This window comes from Pseudonaja textilis, chromosome 1 (genome assembly GCF_049901715.1).
Source record: "Pseudonaja textilis isolate UNSWEBS1 chromosome 1, rPseTex1.2, whole genome shotgun sequence".
Taxonomy (NCBI): domain Eukaryota; kingdom Metazoa; phylum Chordata; class Lepidosauria; order Squamata; family Elapidae; genus Pseudonaja; species Pseudonaja textilis.
Genome location: NC_141990.1, coordinates 305,981,223 through 305,999,659, shown reverse-complemented (window position 1 = coordinate 305,999,659; position 18,437 = coordinate 305,981,223). Strand labels below are relative to the sequence as shown.

Below are 18,437 nucleotides of genomic sequence, written 5' to 3'. Positions count from 1 at the left end.
ATCAGTGCAAAGGTTTACTTCACTATTATATTCGGAAAAAGCACAAAGAGATGGATGAAAAGAAAACATCATTTTTTATAAAACCATGCTATGGGTTTCTTCCCCAAAGTGTGGGTGCTCAGCACAACATAGCTAGTTGTGTATTTCCATCACGGTTAAGCATCCTTTGCAGAATGAGGTTAGGAAGAGGAAAAGTCAGCCCATCAATATAGTTCCTAAGGTAGTGAATGGATATTGCACTGCCCGACTGGATCCCATCATTTTTCCCAGCCACTCCCACTCCTCAACTTGTTTCACACAAGTTCAGTAATGCAAGGTTGCATAAGAGATATAAATCCATTTCTTGGCAGGCACAAAAGGCACAAAAATCTTTTGATTAAAGACAACTCTGTTACTATGAAAAATGTACAGGAAATCTTTAAATTTTAAATTTCAGATTTGGACGGGGGCCACCTTGCAAGGTCCAGAACAGAAGTACAGACCAACAGTCTATTTGCAATTTACAGAAGTCTAGCACACAAATCAACCATGTCTAAGAGAAAAGAAATTCATTTAAAATTCATTTGAGCAAAGGGAAAGTAGCCATATCTCAAGGGAACAAAAAGTACCCCAATCTCAGTGCAAGCCAGTTCTCTCAAATAAAGCTCACCACATTTAAACGAGATTTAAATAAAACACAAATTACACACTGGTATCTCAGAAACGACTTCTATCCATTCACAGAACCTACAACAGCGGGCAACTGAGAGAATGTTAATGTTTCCAACTAAAATATTACATCTCATAATGCACTGAAAATCCTTATTAAAGGCTAAAATGCATGGTTATGAATTCGAAGTAGCGCTATGGAACTTTGGAAGGAAACCAAATTTCCTCTCCATCTCTTTCCGAGGCTCCTGTTCTGCGCCGCCCTTAGCGTTGGAAATAGGCGCAGGATACATGCAGCCCTTTGTTTAGCATCTTTCGGTACCTCGCCTTTTACCTGTGGATGCAGTTGCCATGGCAACGGGCGGAGGTTGTTCGGCGGTGGTAAATGCCGCTGCCGGTGCCTGCGCCCCTTCGCCTTCCCAGCGCCTTGGAGACGCTCCGGCTGTACTCTCATCTTCCGCCCCGTCCCCAGCCCGATGCTCCTCGGAGCTCCGGAGATCCGGCGGCGGCGACGACGACATTCTTGCTAGGACGCAGGGCGGATTAGCGCAACAGTCAAAACCGGAGGATGCGGGGCGGGGAGGGAAAAGAAGAGAGGAAAGGCGGCGGCGGCGGCGGCAAGGGCGGCCGCCGGGGCGTGCGTTCGTGTGACTGCTGGCAGCTACCGCAGAAGCCGCTGTGGGAGGACTGGGCGGCTGCCTCGAGAAGAGACGGCTGCTTGGGTAGTACTCTTACGGCTGTGCCTCCGCCGCTAGCGCCTTTTACGCAGGTGCACCTTGGGCGTTGAGTTGGAGTCTCCAGCCTTTGCGTCACCCGCTGGCTGGCATATCACAGAGCAGGGAAAGAGCTGCTTGCCCCTTTAAACTCTGCCCCGTTTAACCGCTTCATCTCAGTGGTAGGAGGCCTAGACCGGCTCCTCTTTGAGTGCTGAAACAAAAACGAAAACAAACACTCGATGGAGAATCTGGCTTTGTGAAAGGTTCCCTCATGCATTGCCACAACCCTCAATGCACTAGTCTGACAGAGGTACTTCAAGCTTGGTTTTTTGTTTTTTTTTTATACTAGTTCATGCCTGCATATTTATCCACCCATACAGTTAAACTCCTGAGTATTGGATATTTAAAACCAGTTTTTTAAAATGGGCTTTAACATATTCTATTGTACTGGGACTGGATTTTAAGACAGAAAGTTGCAAAGCAAAATAGGAAAGGTAATGATCAACCGACTAATTACATTTTGGAATCTATCTAGTGTAGTGTACAAATGAAAAAAAAAATTATGGCTACCAAGTCCTTCACATCGCCCCACCCCTTCACATTTCACTGAGCAGCTGAGCTCAAACACCCAGCCACTCCTAATTTTCAGGTTTTCTTTAAAAGGTCTCTGGTTTCGTACCTATTTTCTGTATTCTTACTCATGTTTATACTTATACCTATTATTTTGTAAGCTATTGACAAATCAAATCAAATAAATAAATAAATAAAATAGTTTAATTAAATATAACATGCAGCATCAAACATGTTTATTTACAAGTAAGTTGCCTGCTGATTGAGCTGTCTCGCCGAGCAATTTGCATAAGCTTACAACTTTAATTTTTATAATAATTTCACATCAGATAGGAAATAATGCATTTTTTAAAAAAAAAGAAGACTTAGGTATTTGCAAACCATTCCTCATGGGATACAGAATGATGCCTTGGAGATCTATCTAGCTAAAGAGAATCTGTTCTGCTAAAGAGCAGCTCTGCAAGGTTTCAGACAGTCCCTTCCAGATCTTCCTGGAAGATGCTAGAGAACAAAGGAACGTTCTGCGACTAAGCCATGATATCATGCCACTGCTAGAATTCTGACTACTGGTTTTTTTGTACCACACACTGTATGACTACTAAAAGGTGACAAAAGTATCCAAGTTTTTTCATGACAAGGCCCATGAAACTGTTTCAAGCCAAAATGTATCTTCATTCTTGGAGATAATTGTATACTTTGCCCCAGATTTCCATCAATACCAAAATAAAGTGAGCAAGAAACAAGCATGTGTATACATTTAAAAAGCGAACAAAGAGGCACTGAATTATTTCCATAGAATTGGGGGGAAATGGGAAAAGGGAAGTCTTGTTTGCTCTCTGAGCTTGGTTGGTTGCTTACAGATGTTTCATTACCAGACTAAATAATATAACCTCATCAGGTAATGAAATGTCTGCAAGCAAACAGCCAAATTCAGGGAGCATCAAGGATTCTACGCTTCAATCCAAAAATGCATATATTCCGTTCTAAAATTGAAAATGCTTGGAATTCAGGAACTTGGATAATACCACCACCAGCAGTAGACAGGTATTGTTGTTCTGAACCCAACTAAAGCAGAAAGGCCAAGCTGCTGCTATTTTTAGTAGGCCTGGCCACCACAGTGACTTTGTGCTGCCTGCTAAGCAGCAATTATTGTTACAAAGCATTGTTCCATTCCATGCAGGGTGAGCTGCCTCAAAAAGGACAGCCCCCTGTTGGAAACGGCCTTGCCAGATGCTGATGCTGCTTTGTTCATTTATAAATTGTCTATTTAGACTTTTTGTATTGTTGCTGTTTTTCTGGTTTTAACCTAGCAACTACATCTTACTAATAATTCAGCTTGATTATTCCCTTTTGAATAGGAAATGAAAAATTAGTGAGGTTTTAGGACTTCCCTCAGAAAAACAGGAACAGAGGTACTGTGCTCTAGGCTTCACCAGTCTGATAAATCTGGCAGAAAGCATGGAATAAAAACAAACTAAATTAAACAGCAATGGATGAGGGAAAAGATTTATTAAATAGATTCTGCTTATGTTTTTTTATCAGCTACAATAGAAATGGGTCACCTGCGGCTTCAGGCTACCCATGGACCCTAAGGGCTCTTTTTGCAACTACCAGAGTTGCCTCAGGCCATTATCTCTGAGAATTTGTGGCATAATCTGTCATCATTTCAAGACAGGAAACATATTACAACTATAGTGCAAGTCCTACAATAGACCTGATGGCACCTAATCATCACTCATTCCGTTTGTATAATTACATTAACCATGGCTTTCAGGCTAACACAAAATGTTAAACATAGCCTCTGGCCACCAAAGATTTCTACCTTTGTCCTGGCTCAAATCTCTCTAAATACTACCTGCCATTTCTGGTTTTTATGGTGAGTGCCATTTTCTAACACAATATCCAAAAAAAAAAATTGTGTTTGACTTGTTAGAATAGAGAAAATGTTGAAACTGTGCTTATAATCATACTTTTATTTGTGGGTGTGCAGATCTGTAATCTGCCTGGAGGAGAATCTTTGCTTATAATAATGTATATTCTTGCCCCAATGTCAGAAAGGAACTTACAAAAGCATGTCACTTTGCTTCAGCTTGATTGATCCACTTTGTGAATACCAGAACCAACATATAAACTGTATATATGCAGAAGTTATTTTGCTGAATGAAGTAATGCAACTTCTCTGCCCTGCCAGACTGATGTGGGGTGCTTTTTACTTTGTAGAGGTGTATAAAAGTACAGTTTGCACAGATATGCCTTCAAATATCTGCTAGGCCCTGTTTGAATTATATTCATATAAAATAAATACATTTACATTATACATGAAATAATGCAAATAAGGCCTGATATAATTTTTTCCCCATGGTCACATCCACTATTTATTGCACTGCTTTCCCCAGGCTAGCACCCAAAAGCCAAGTGTGGCCCTTCTTCAAAACAAATTCTGCAGCTTCTCCATAAATGTGATGTGTGTCAAAGATAACACCACCACAACATTTTGGGTGACACACAGCATTCATTATCAACTGACAACAACTATTCTTGAAAGCACACCCCATTCTTGTGCAAATTTAAGAGGGTCAGAGGCCTGCTGTCATGCAGCCTCTGGAAGTCACATGAGAAAGGTGTGTTCTCTTGCAACCTCTGAAATTTCCATAACAATATGGTGTGATTTCGGGGATTTTTCAGAAGCTGCAGAGAGTATTCCCTGAGCCAATTCAAGAACAAAGGGTTCATGCAACTTGAAGCAGACTTGGGTAGGCTTCAGGGGCCTGTCAAAAGAAAGATAAAAAACCTTCCAGTTTGGGTTTCTTCAGTGACAGACCGAAATACGCGATCGTGCGCAGTTTCAATCTGTGCTCGCTGCTGGAGCGCCCCGATCCTTTGGATTCGGGGCTGAAGCCACCCTGTAGAGGTGGTGAAGAGGGGGGAGATTGCTAGCCAAGTGGAGGGGAGCCGCATCTCTCCTCCTTGGCTGGTCTAAACTCCCTTCCCCGAAGGCGGTTGCAGCGGTGGTCAGAAATGGCCACCTCAAAGAAGAACCCGACTGGATAAGATTGTGCAGGAGGAAGACAAAGAGGAAAGCAGGATAGGCCAGGCTAAACAACAGAGAACATCTAAGCAAGGTACCCTGAATCTAAAAGTACTTAGAGGGATACTTCTGAAAGAAGATTTTTAAGTGGCGGAGAGAGAAAAGGAGGTTAAAAACCCTTTTTTTACCTTAAAATTGACAATTACAAATGGTATGGAAACAAACTTATGTTAATCTATTTTGACACTAATGGGCAACTTTAAGCTGAAATCTAAGTGTCAAAAGGAGAATAAAGATTTTTTTCTTGGTCATTTTAAAGCTCTAAAAAGGAAAAGAGTGGAGGCAAAAGGGTGGGACTCGGAATAATGAAAAAATGGAGTGCCACCTGGAAAAATAAACAGGATTAACAGTGAAAACTTTGAAAAGACTCCCGAGGATACATTTTAACTGAAATCTTATTAAAAGAGACAGTAACCCATGGAAAGGGGAAAAAAAGTAAAGGAAAGAAACAAGAAGGAACAGTCTGGGATCATTTGGTGATTTTAAAAAAAAGTTTTGGGCATTGGTTTTTTCTTTCTTTTTCTGTTTTTACTTAAAGTCAATCAGGTGGTTGTTCAAAAGTGTTTAAAATGCTATCACTCCTGGAGGAATTGAAGATGAGTCTTAAAAAACAGAAAGAAGATGCAGAAAACGGAGGAAGATCCTTTGGCTTCGCATTTGAATTTTTTGAAATGGAGATCCTGAACTATGAAAAGGAAAAGCTTCAAGAGCAAGAAGAAGGGTGGGACAAAGAAGAAGCCATTTTCAATGATCAAATAATGCAAAATGTGGTAAAAAGGTGAAAAAAGGGGAAAGGAGTTAAAAGTTTGAGATCAAAGGGAACAGCCAAAAAGAAAAATAGTCTGAAAAAGAAATATAACAGCAAGGAGAAGCAGAAAAGAAAACTACAGAAGGGAAAATTAGAGAGAGAAGGGTATAAAAACGGGATGAGAAAAAGGGGGGAAAGATAGAAAGGGAAAGAACTTATGAGGGACAAAAACAGGAAATAAAGAAAAAGGGGAAATGTACTAGGATTAAAGGTATCTGCTCAGCTAGAAAACACAGAGACAATGGTTAAATTAAGTTAAAAGTGAGGATTCTGCAAAGGTACAAAAGATAGTGTTGTGACAGTAGAATACTGTAATGAGTTAGAAATGAAATTAGTAAATAATCTATGAGATAAAACTGTATTGTTATGTAATGGTATGTTTATTTATAATTAATGCAATAATAAAGAAGGGAGGGAAACATTGTAATTGTTTCTAAAGATTGATAAAATATTGAAAAGAAATGTGAAAGATTTATTAGGAAATTTATACCAGTTACTAGAATGAATTTGAATAATTATTTTGCTTATTAATAGTAAATAATTCATAAGATAAAACTGTATGACTATTCAGTGGTATGCTTATTAACAGTTAAGTAATAATGAAGAAGGGAGGGAAACATTTCAATTGTTCTCAAAGATTGATAAATATTGAAAAGAAACGTGAAAGATTTACAAGGCTCATACCAGTACTAGAATGAATTTGAAATAATTTTTGAAAAAATTCTTGAAAAAATTAAAGAAATTAGAACATGACAAGAAAACCCCCAACAACTCACAACAACACCTGAAACAATTAGTATACAACGTTTCCAACAGAGAACTCACCAAAACAGAAACAGATGTCCTAACCAAAGGATTCAATTATGCTATAGCACCCCAAAAAATCCCCACAGAATCCATCATATGTGCAGTAGAATCCAGCCTAACCAAATTAAATACAGATGAAGCTGATAAAATAAGACACCAAGTTACCAACATCCTATGCACAAGCAAACCACACAAAAGCAACTTGCAGAAAGAAGAAATTAAAGCTCTACAAACCCTGAAAAGAGATAACAGCATAATCATACTCCCAGCAGACATAGGGAATGCCACAGTAGTAATGGACAGAAAAGACTATGAAACAAAATTGACAGACCTACTCCAAGACTCCACATACAAACCCATAAACACAGACCCAACCACATACCTGGAAAAATTAACCAAGAAGAAAATTATAACCAGCCACATGAGCAAAGAGATCCAACAGACAACCATCCCAAGAGAAAAATCTTCCAGATGCCCCAAACTATATGGCCTCCCAAAAATACACAAAGAAAGCATACCTCTCAGACCCATAGTCAGCTCCAGAGGAGCACCACTACAAAACCTAGCCATACTTAGCAAAACAGCTACAGCCCCATGCTGAAACAGCAGCTTAACATGTACAAAACTCATACCACTTCTTGGAAATGATCAAAGATCTACATGTGGAGCAAGAAGATCTGCTTGTAAGTTTTGACGTGGTTTTACTATTCACTCAAGTCCCGATAAAAGAGACCCTTGAAATCATCAAAAATAAATACCAACCAGCTAAACACCTCATGGAACTAACAGAACACTGCTTAACCAACACATATTTCATATACAAAGGACAAAGATACAAACAAATTGAAGGAGCCCCTATGGGATCACCACTGTCACCCGTCATTTCAAACCTGTTCATGGAAGAATTCGAATCCAGAGCCCTGGCCAATGCCACCCACAAACCCAAAGTATGGTTAAGATACATCGATGACACATTTGTGATTTGGCCCCATGGAAAAGAAAACCTAAACAATTTCCTAACACACCTAAACAGCACACACCCCAAAATCAAGTTCACCATGGAAACAGAAACAAACAAACAACTACCATTCCTAGATGTACTAATCTACAAAAAAACAGATGGCACACTAGGACACAATGTATACCAGAAGAAAACACACACTAACCGCTACCTCAACGCCCAATCCCACCACCACCCAGCACAGATAAACTCTAAAACACTATTGTGTTTTAAAGTGGCTAAAACACTATTTACTAGAACCAAACTCCTGGCAGACAAGACACACATTAAGACTGAACTATGCACCCTGACTAAAGTACTGACAGCCAACGGCTTCCACAAAAGGAAAATCACCGACTTGATCCACAAAAACACACTGAGACATAATAGAGACCCAGAAGACGAACAGACCTATGGAACAGCTGTCCTGCTCTACATAAGAGGTACTACAGACAAAATTAGTAAGATACTGTACAGACATCACATCAAGACTGCCTTCAAAACAGACAGAAAAATAGCAGCCATCCTTAGAAACCCCACAGATAAAATTGACCTGGAAAACCAAGGCATATACGAAGTCCCCTGTGCATCATGCCCGGCCACATACATTGGACAGACCAATAGAAGAATAAGTACCCGCCTGGATGAACACAAAAATGCAGTCAAAAAGCTGGAACACACTTCCTCACTAGTGGCTTCCTCACATGTAAGCCACAGGTCATAGCATCAACTTCAATGGCACCAAAACCCTAACCACTATAGAAAACCCCAGGCACAGAATCATCAGAGAAGCCATAGAGATTGAAAAAAGACCAGAAAGCATGAATAGAAGAGATGATTCCACCAGACTGTCAATCATTTGGAAGCCTGCACTCACAAACAAAAAAATCTCCACATCACAAGCCAGGCAAACACCTGGGCACAGACAGATCCCCCCAGATACCTCCAGCTCAAGCACACCCCAACCAGGCACCCAGATGACACCTAGCTTCCTAACAAATCATAGCCATCCATTTACCCGGAGCCAAGCTGCACTAAAGGCCTCCAATAAAGTAACACAATGTTGCCAGCCAATCAAGATACAAAAAGAGCCAAAAAACAGACAGAAGATATTAGAAACACCAATCAAGCAGAACACAGCAAACTCCAAGACCAATAAACACAGACCAAGACTCCCAACCAATCAGGGTGAAGAAAAAACCATTCTGGCACAGCAATAGGCTGCCCCAAATTTAAATCTGAAACCACTATAAAAGCCTGACTCACAGATGAACACTATACAGAAGCCTGATGATGGCAGATGAGATTCTGCCGAAATGTTGCTACAACTTTAAAAGCACAACTACAGTGATGTGGGAAAATACCCGAACAAAGCTGAATGCCATACATGTAAGTACCCATGAAAACTTAAAATATATATATATATATTGTTTTTGCTTTGTTTTTAGAATTTTTCTTTTTACATTTTCAAGGGGAAGTACCAAGCAGAGTCTGAATGATGAGATTTACATGATATAAAACAGATATTAGAAATTTGAATGTTATAATTTTAGAATGCACAAATTTAATGTTTAATGAGATTTCATATGATAATAACAATAAGTCTTAAAGGTGTTGCACTCCGATTGACAATCATAGGGGGAATTTTGCTTTTTAAGAATGTTGGAAGAGAACATATGAAATTGTAAACAAGACAGATGAAAATATAAGTATAATGAATAAAAAGATATAGAAATTTAAGTAAAAGAAATACAATTGAATAAGAAAAAAATGAGATAATCATAAAAGAAAATTAAGAGAAGTAAAGGGAGAAATAGTGAGAAGTTGGAAAAAGAGTAATAAGATATGAAGTTGAATACATAAGGTGAATATGCATATGAAATTGTGTCTGTATGGAAATGTGATAACGGAACCACTCAAATAAGATGTTTTATTTGTTTTGTTAAAACTCAATAAAACTTTATTTTAAAAAAAGAAAGGTAAAAACACCTTGTTAGCCTTAAACATTGGCAGGTCTTTGTAGTCAAGTGTGCCTTGCCCAAACAGACTCCAAGCTGGAAAAGCACCTCATGGGCCACTCCGTCAAAAGAGAAGCAGCTTTAAAAGGTGGATAATTCCTCTTTATACAGTTCAAACGTATTGGGTTTCGAATGAGTTATTTCATTGGCTAAAATCATTTGACACATCTCTGACATAGGGTATACATCAGGGGTGGACTTCAATTTTTTTAGCAAGGGGCTCTCTGCCCTAATGACTGCCTGGGTGGACATAGCTGGGTGGGTGTGGCCAACTCAATGCCATTCCCACCCAGTCACATGACACACACCCCAGCCATGCCTACCCAGGGTTTTGTTGCTCCTGGTATTTTCTTGGGAAATGGGTGTCCCTGTCTGTCTGTCTTTCTGCCTCTCTCTCTCTCTCCCTCTCCCCCTCTCTCTCTGTCCCTCCCTCTCATTTCTGTTTTTCTCTCTTTTTCCACCCCTCTCCCTTTGTTCTTTCTTTTTCTTTCTTTCTTTCTTTCCCCCTTCTCTCTTATTTATTTCCCTCTCTCCCATTCTCTCCCTCCATCATTTCTCATTTCTCTTTCTTGCCTGAGACAACAAGGGGACCATGGCTGGTGCTAAGCTGCCCATAAAGGACTCAGAATAGCAAAAAGCCAGTCGTGAGCAGTGCTTCATGTCAACTGAAGAAGGAGGAACAGCTGCCGCCGCTGCCAAATGCAATGAGGGAAGAGCTCTAGCTCTATTCACGTGATGCACAGTGGCGGCAGCAGGAGGAGGAGTCCCTGTCCCCATCGCCACTGTGATCCTGGCCCAGGAGAATATCCTGCTTGTGTGTTTGTGCATGCCCATGAAAGAGAGAGGGAGATGAGAGAGAGAAAAGGAGAGAATTCCCTTGCGCGGCGGGAGACGAGGGCTGCCTTGAGTGCAAATGTGGCACAAAGGCAAGTACAGGGCCGCTTCACCCCTGCACTAAGGCTCCAGCGACCGAGGCAGCACGGGGTGGCATGGGGTCAGCCAGGAGTGAGATTCGGGGGCTCACCAAGCCCTGCCAAATTTTAGCTAGGGGATTGTCCGAGCCTCTGCGAGCCCCCAGCAGCCCACCCCTGGTATACATGCAGTAGCTCTAGTGTGTAACGTGTAACATCCCATAGTTTCTTAGTATGATCTCATTAATGATTATTTTAAATTTTTTTCAAATGTCACTTTGATTCAATTTAATGCGCAACTATGACTTCCTGTATCTTCCATTCCCCCACCCCATTTAGATTCTGTAGCCCAGCCAAATAAAACCAATCATTAAGATTGCTTTGCAACAAACTTGTAGAAACTTTTTACTGTAAATGGTGTTCCCAGATCTCGTTTGCAGGAAGTCAGTCCTCAGATGAGTCTTCTTATGGTTGAAACGTCTTCTCTGTGCAGACAGTTCAATTAAGATGTTTGATCTAGAAAAGCTGACTGCCGTATTTTCATCCAACCACCACTATCTCTCCCCCGTCAAAACAAAACAGACCTGCCAATAGAATAAATCTGAAATGACAGAAAAGAAAGAAAGATCCTTTGAAAATCCACATAATCTTCAAAAGATTGTCCTTGATCCTGACTTCTTTCCTCTGTATAAATATACTGAAGGACAGGAATTTTAGGTATAATACACTGAACTCCATTGTAATTTATTTCTCATCAGAATGGTTGTAACAAGAACATTTGGAGTATGTCACATTCATTTTTTTGTTGGGCAAATAGGAGTAAATTGGATATGTTCAAAACTGCAAGATAGAGTGTAGCAATTGTTTTTCTCCTTTGGCTTCCTTTCTTTCCATAGTCTCCTGAGTTCATATCAATAAAGTTCAGTAATGTTGAATCCCTTTCACAAAGCAGCTGGCACCCCATTCTTTGTAATGCACCTTCTATAAACAATTCACAGGGAAGTAACTGTCCCTGTGATTTCAGTGCTGCCTCTAAGAGACCACTGAATATTTTAGCTGGTGTTAGACTTTACTTCAAATTTTATTCATTTAACAGAGATAGTCAGAAGCCATTTTTTCAAACTTTAGCAGAACAATCAAGCAGTTTAATTTTCCTGGCTTACCTGATGGTTTTACATTCTCCCCTTCTTTCATTGTGCCTGCTGTACGAATATTTCAGTTTTTTCCTCTGTTCAAAGTCACTTACAATATCAATCTCATAGCAAGCCATGGCAATGTATATGTATGCCTTGCATGTTTGTACCTGTCCATATTGTTAAATATTAAAACTATTGAACTGAGTTAAGAAAGGGCTTATGGTTATACTGGCCATCATCAATCATATTGATAGCTCAATATTTGCTGACTTTTCACTCTGGCAGGTATACCTTTTATCTTTTTCTCTTCAGCTCCACCAAGAGATTTCTGCCCTATGAAGGTCCTGTGATGTCTCCTCCTCTTCGCCAGACTTCTTAGGGTAGTGTCCAAACAATTATTTTTGGCAATCTTCCATCTGTCTCTTTACTAATGCAGCTCAGGTTTACCAGCCCATTATGGGGTTTTACTAAAACAAATTCAACTTCAATAATCAATTGCTGTCTGTTCATTTCAGCCATTATAGCTGCAAACCTTCAGCTCCATTTCTAATCCTCTCTTTTTTTTTTCTTCAATCTTTTTCTTCCCAGACTTCTGACAATTTAAAACTCTACTTCCAGTGTCAACATACCATTTGATATGACCCAGCCCTTGTGCAGTCCATTATCCTCCTGTGACAGCCTGGTTTTTTGAGGGGGTGCCTCAAAATATAGAGCCATAAAGAGCCAGCAAAAAGCTATGGCAGAGACTGGACTTATCGTAATGTCTGCTACATGGAACTGAAAATCATGTACATGTCTACAAGTTCACACTGTGGAACAGTAGTATATCCACTGTGGATAACCTTTAGTTGGTGTGCTTAACCTCCATTCTGATGTTTTCCTATAGGAGAGATGCTTTCCTTGAAATAAATGAAAGGGGAAGAATATATTGGAGGCATCTGTTTTAGACAGAGAAAACAAAAAAAACTAGAGGACCTGCTGTAGGTTTTATTTTCCTGAGACTTTTCCAGACTCAAAAAAGAATCAATCACTTACAGATTTCTAGGGTCAGTTCTGAGCGGAGGTAAAGTGACTCAGAATACCAATCCTGCAAAAGAATTTTTTTAAAAAAGTTAAAAGTAAACTTCAGAGGAAGAATAATCAACCATAATGCCAATCAGCAGCTAGATAGAGGGCAGCTCATCAGGATACAGAATATACTAAGTTTCAGCCTCTATTATCAAAGCTGTATTGGAAAGGCTCAAGGTGAAATTAAAGGCTCTCTTTGGAATAAGCAAGGCTATGATTAAGTAAGAAATCCAATTTTAATTTTGCATGGAGATGCCCAAAATCCAGGCATAAAATTCTAGTGCACTGTTTAGGGTACCTCAACATTTGCTCTCACAGAAAGTCACAAGTTAATTATAAATTCATTAGGCTGAGAATTCTCGATCCTCTTACTAAGTACTAATTCACTGGGGAGGTAGTCACTTGTTTTCTCGACAAAGCGAATGTGCAGTTGTTTTGTACGTGTAACCTTTTATGAATTCCCATCCTGTTTCCTAGGCTCTGAGAAGTCCATTATATCATTTCTGTTGATCTTGAAAAGTTAAGTTCACAGCCAATCAGTTATTCATTTCAGTAGTCCAATAGAAGAACAGGATGGCATTCAGAGAATGCCTCCTTGTTCATTCATTCATGTTGTATGTATTTTGCCTGCTAATTCCCCCTCCCCAACACAAGTGTTTGCTTCTCATAAATAATTATAAAGCAGCTGAAGCTATGTAAAGGAGACAAGGAATCAGAAGGCAGCTTGGAACACATTCTCATGTTTTGCAGAGCTTCAGTACTGTAAATATTAAAATGATCTTTTATTCAAAACCAACTCGGCCACTAAACAGAGGAACAGTGTGATATCACAAAGAGTAGAGAAATCCCTAGAGCAGCAGAGAAATCTAACGCTGAAGTGTCTTTGATTCATAGCATCCATGAAAGACCTTCCTAAATGGCTGGATGACACATAGTAAATCCAGAATATAAATGTGAATAACCTGTGGAAGCATTATAAACTAAGGCTTTATTGATAAGAAACCACAAGAATTTGCTAGAAAATGTATTTTACAGTATATGGATCGGAGACACATGTAAAAAAGTGACATCTGGTGGTATAGAAGTGACACTTCACATACCCCAAAGAGTTTTTGTAGCTTGGATGGGCAAATAATTTTGCTCAGGCAGAATTGTACAAATGAAATTGGTAACTGGGATTTTTGAGATCTCAGAACCTGTCACTCTGGACTACTATGCTTTCTTTTAGTTCCCATTTTAGTGCACTTATAATTATCTTAAAAGAATTTGGGGTGGTATATGCTTCTCCTTTAGCATCATTTACCAATTCTTCGGTATCATCACAATTCCTAGAATATGTTATATGAAACAGTGATTGCTTCAAAGTGAGCTTCATGGCTAAGTGAGGAACTGAGCCTGGATTTTCCCAGCCATAATTGGGATAGGTTCACATTCCTGGTTGGAATAGGTTGTAAATCATAGTTTATGGCTTAGCATGAATAGTGATTGTGCCTTCAATAAACAACAATTAAATCTTGCTTTACTATATGTCCAGTCAGTGTCTTTTTGATATCTTTAATTACAGATTTGCAAGTTCAATGTAATGAATGCAATATATGCAACAAGCAACCATGTTAAATGATACTTTCTCTTAAATGTCTTCTAAAAGACAACTATATTCATAATCTTGCTGAAATACAATGAGTTGATCCATTCAAAAAGCCCTGTAAATCAATTTAAGCACCGAGTTCACAATTACTAAGTGTGACTCACAATGACAAATTTCATATTACTTTATCTTGAATATGTGGTTGCTAAGAGTCTGAAATGATGGCATCATCTTGAATATGTATCACCTGGTATACACCAAGAGACAAAAGACAAATTAAACTTCCAAATACTGGAAGCTAAGGCAAAATCTCAATAATTGAGACTAGTTTTTACAGCTGTAGCGAAAATTATTTTATTTATTTTAAACATGAAACTAAGCAAATCAGAGAATGTTACAGAGTTCTAGAATGCTAACTACTCATCCCGTTTCTAGCACTATACATTTAACATGCTATCCCCACTTTGTAAATGTTTAGTAGCCTTCCTATTCCTTTCCTACATCACAGTAATTGTAGGTAATACTCAACTTACGACCACAATTGAGCCCAAAATTTATGTTGCTAAGTGAAAAATTGGTGGAGTTTTGTCCCGTTTTATGACTTTTCTTGCCACACTTAAGTGAATCACTGCAGTTGTTAAGTTAGTAACATGGTTGTTAAGTGAAACCCATTGACTTTGCTGGTCAGAAGATTGAAAAAGGTAATCACATGACTCCAGGACACTGCAACCATCACAAATATGAATCAGTTGCCAAGCGGCTGAATTTTGATCATGGGGATGCTGCAATGGTCATGTGAAAAATGTCATGTCACTTTTTTCAGTGCCATTATCACTGAACAATCACTAAGCAAACTGTTGTTGAGGACTACCTTTACACCATTATTTTTATATATAAGCATATTTAAATGTAAGTTTTACTACATTTACAATAGCAGATTTGTAAAATTTGACTCTTATTAACTATTATGGATAGCATTTATTTTATCAGAAAAGGTTACACTTTGTTTCATAAAGGCAGGCAAGATGCCACCTTCAAGCGTGGGTTATCTGCCTTTTGTATTAGAATTAAATCCAGTCAACACAAACTGATGTCAGGTGCAATTAAATCTATGCTTACTCCAAAGTAAATCTGATTGAAGTAAGTAAAATGCGAAGAATGTGTGCACTATTTTATTTATTTGGTTTGTCAATTGCTTACAAGATAATAGGTATAAGTAAAAACATAGTTATGAATACATGGATACATATAAGAAAAAAATAAATAAAACAATAGGACAGGGACGGTAGGCACGTTGGTGCCCTTATGCACGCCCCTTACAGACCTCTTAGGAAAGAGAAGGACCCTGACGTTTTCATTTAATTAATTACAGCCTCTCTGAAGCCAACTGAAATTTTTTTCTTCCCTAGAATAGAATACTTTATTGGCCAAGGATGATTGGACACACAAGGAATTCGTCTTGGTGTAAATACTCTTCAGTATCATAAAAGAAGAGATACATTCGTCAAGAGTCGAGAAACACAGTGCAAATGCTGCAGCCATGTTAAGCCCCTTGCCTGAAGCCCAGCCGTACTGTATTCCATGAAACCGCAGGGCTTGGCATTAATCGCAACAAGTTTGCCTCAATGCAGTAACGAGCAACAAACCATCCTTAAGACCAAAAAAATAAAAAAGACCTTCCCCCCCAAAAGCGCGTCATGACATTCGGCCTGCGCGGACCGAAAGCATCCCAACAGGGACCTGCTTGCAACTCTACTAAAGCTCCCCCGAAGCGGAGCGCGGCGGCGGAGAGATAATCATCTCACAGTGGAGCCAGGTCACGTGCTATCGCGCTGTCCTTACGCCTCCGCTGGTTGGCTGGGGCTCGGCAATGCGCGAGAAAATGTGGTTGCTTGGTGACAGGAGAGGCCTCTGTTGTACACAGCCTGGATTTACTCGGGCAGCAACTTCAGCAGCAGCTCCAGGCAGGTGAGTGATGGCCGCTGGGGAAGGACGACTTAGGGGTGCTTGCCTACCACTGGAATCGTCCCTGCTTCATCGCCTTTCCCGAACAGGTGCACTTCGAGTGGGTTGGGCTAGGAGGATTCCCATCATCCCAGGCTATGCAGTTATTCTGTAATAATTTGAGGGCTGGGAACGTGCCTCCTTTTGCGCCCCCCACTAAAGAAAAGCACCTTCCTACCTCCATGAATTCTTCTGGAATTCTTCTTCAACCTTTACTTCAACGGCATTCCCCTCTGAGAGCTTAATTGAAATTACTTGAGGCGGGTTATTTAGCTTGCTTTAGGTGCTCTTGTATGTTTGAATCCCACATTGTTAGCATAGAGAAATACCTTGTATTTCTTGTGATATTTAATGAAACCACGTTCATGTTTGTGTTACATACATATACACGCACGCACGTGCACTCTATCCTTTTATCCTCCTCATATACTGAGAAATAATAGTTCAAACTGGCCCAGCATCTGGGTTTGCAGAAATTGGATGCGGATAGTTTGTGGTTTAAGGGGGCAAGTAGTGGTTTAATTACATCCCTGTAGCATATTATGTTACATGAACCATACTATCATATTGAACTAATAGCTATTTGTGCTTAATATGCTATTTGAATGCAGCATTTTTGTTTTGTTGAAATAGGTTTGGGATTTATTTTGTTGCATTCACCTAACACTTCCATTCTTTTGTGGGGAATGTGTCTGGAATCATTCTCTCTATATAGAATGCTGTTATGATTACGGGTCTTTTGGAAAATTATAATTTTAACATGCCTCTTATATCCTACAAATATTGTTGCTAGTCACAATAACATTTAGCGTTTTATGGGTACAACTCCTTTCGCCCCAATTAACTTTTAAGTTTTACAACAGCAAACAATGGAGCCTGTTGTCTATTTTATAGAAGATAACTGAGTCATGAATCTAAAATTGGTGTTTTGTTTTGTAAATACATGCTAATAAGGAATTTCATACTTTATAATCAATGCAGTATAAATGTATGTGTGCTGTAAGTTTCTTTCAAGCCTATCCAGTTTTGAGCAACCCACTCAGAAGTAGTAAAAATACAACAATTAATCAGAGTCTACTTCTTTTCTCACATTAGTACATAACATCCTAATTATCAGTGGAAACAATGAAAAGATGACTCTCTTAGAGCCAGTTATTAAAAAGAATCTAGAACTTGGGTGCTAAAATCTTATGAGGGTTTTGGATTATTTGCAACACACATACACTGTTGAATAGATCTGTATGCAGTTATACTTGTAGTGACTTCTGGGATAGTTTTGGTACCTTTGTGGAAAGCCAAGAGATTGCAAGATTTCCTCACTTTGAACACAGGATGTTCCATAATGCTGGGGCAGTGGCAGAGAAGGCCGCCTTCCTACACTCCACCAGTTGAAATTCTTTTGACTGATAGGGTCTGCACCATATCTTCCCTGCCTGAATGAGTGGGATGGAGGTGTGAAGCTGGTACTATAGGTATTTTTTCTTTAAGTTTTGTTTCTATGATGTTTTTACAAGTATACTGGTATACTAAATATACTAGTATACTAAAGTATACTACAATATATTTACTATTACAATCAACTTTTAATAATATATTTTGTGATAACCATAGCTGAGTTTTGCAAATATTTTGTAAATAGGTATACTTATTATGGTAACCACTTGCTGAGAGCCCTGTGATAATATCTTAAGAGTCTGAAGTGCCTGCTCATCCAAAAGGTTTTGGAAATCCCTGGAGTAGACTGTATTTCAGAGCTTCCATATAGGGAAACTGAAGAAAACTTAGTGGGAGTTGGCTGATCACAGCAAACTACTTTTGTTTGTTCTGGCTTGCTAAACATTTCTTGCTTTTAAAATTGTCTCTCGACCAGTATTTTCCAACCTCAGCAACTTCCTGGCCTTCAATACATGGAATTCTTCAACAACTATTGCAACTGCTGAAAATTCTGGGAGTTGAAGTATATCTGAAAGTTGCCAACATTGGGGAACACTGCTCTAAATTTCTGAAATGCTTTGAAGATTGGGATCTAGATATCTTAAAGTTTATCTTTTAACATATGTGTCCTCTCTTATCCT

At 39.2% G+C, this 18,437-nt stretch overlaps 2 protein-coding genes across 2 annotated transcripts in view; one reads left to right on the top strand and one right to left on the bottom strand.

Annotated features, from left to right (window-relative positions):
* The window catches only part of RTN1 (reticulon 1), a 133,669-nt gene extending 132,254 nt beyond the window's left edge, over positions 1-1,415 (bottom strand). Inside the window, exon 1 of the mRNA XM_026698658.2 lies at positions 983-1,415. Coding sequence (XP_026554443.2) covers positions 983-1,169 — 187 coding nt within the window. The 5' untranslated portion in view covers positions 1,170-1,415. The remainder of the gene's footprint in view (positions 1-982) is intronic.
* A 14,811-nt stretch (positions 1,416-16,226) lies between these two features.
* The window catches only part of LRRC9 (leucine rich repeat containing 9), a 71,371-nt gene continuing 69,160 nt past the window's right edge, over positions 16,227-18,437 (top strand). Inside the window, exon 1 of the mRNA XM_087922334.1 lies at positions 16,227-16,326. The gene's annotated coding sequence lies outside the window, so the exon portion shown is untranslated. The remainder of the gene's footprint in view (positions 16,327-18,437) is intronic.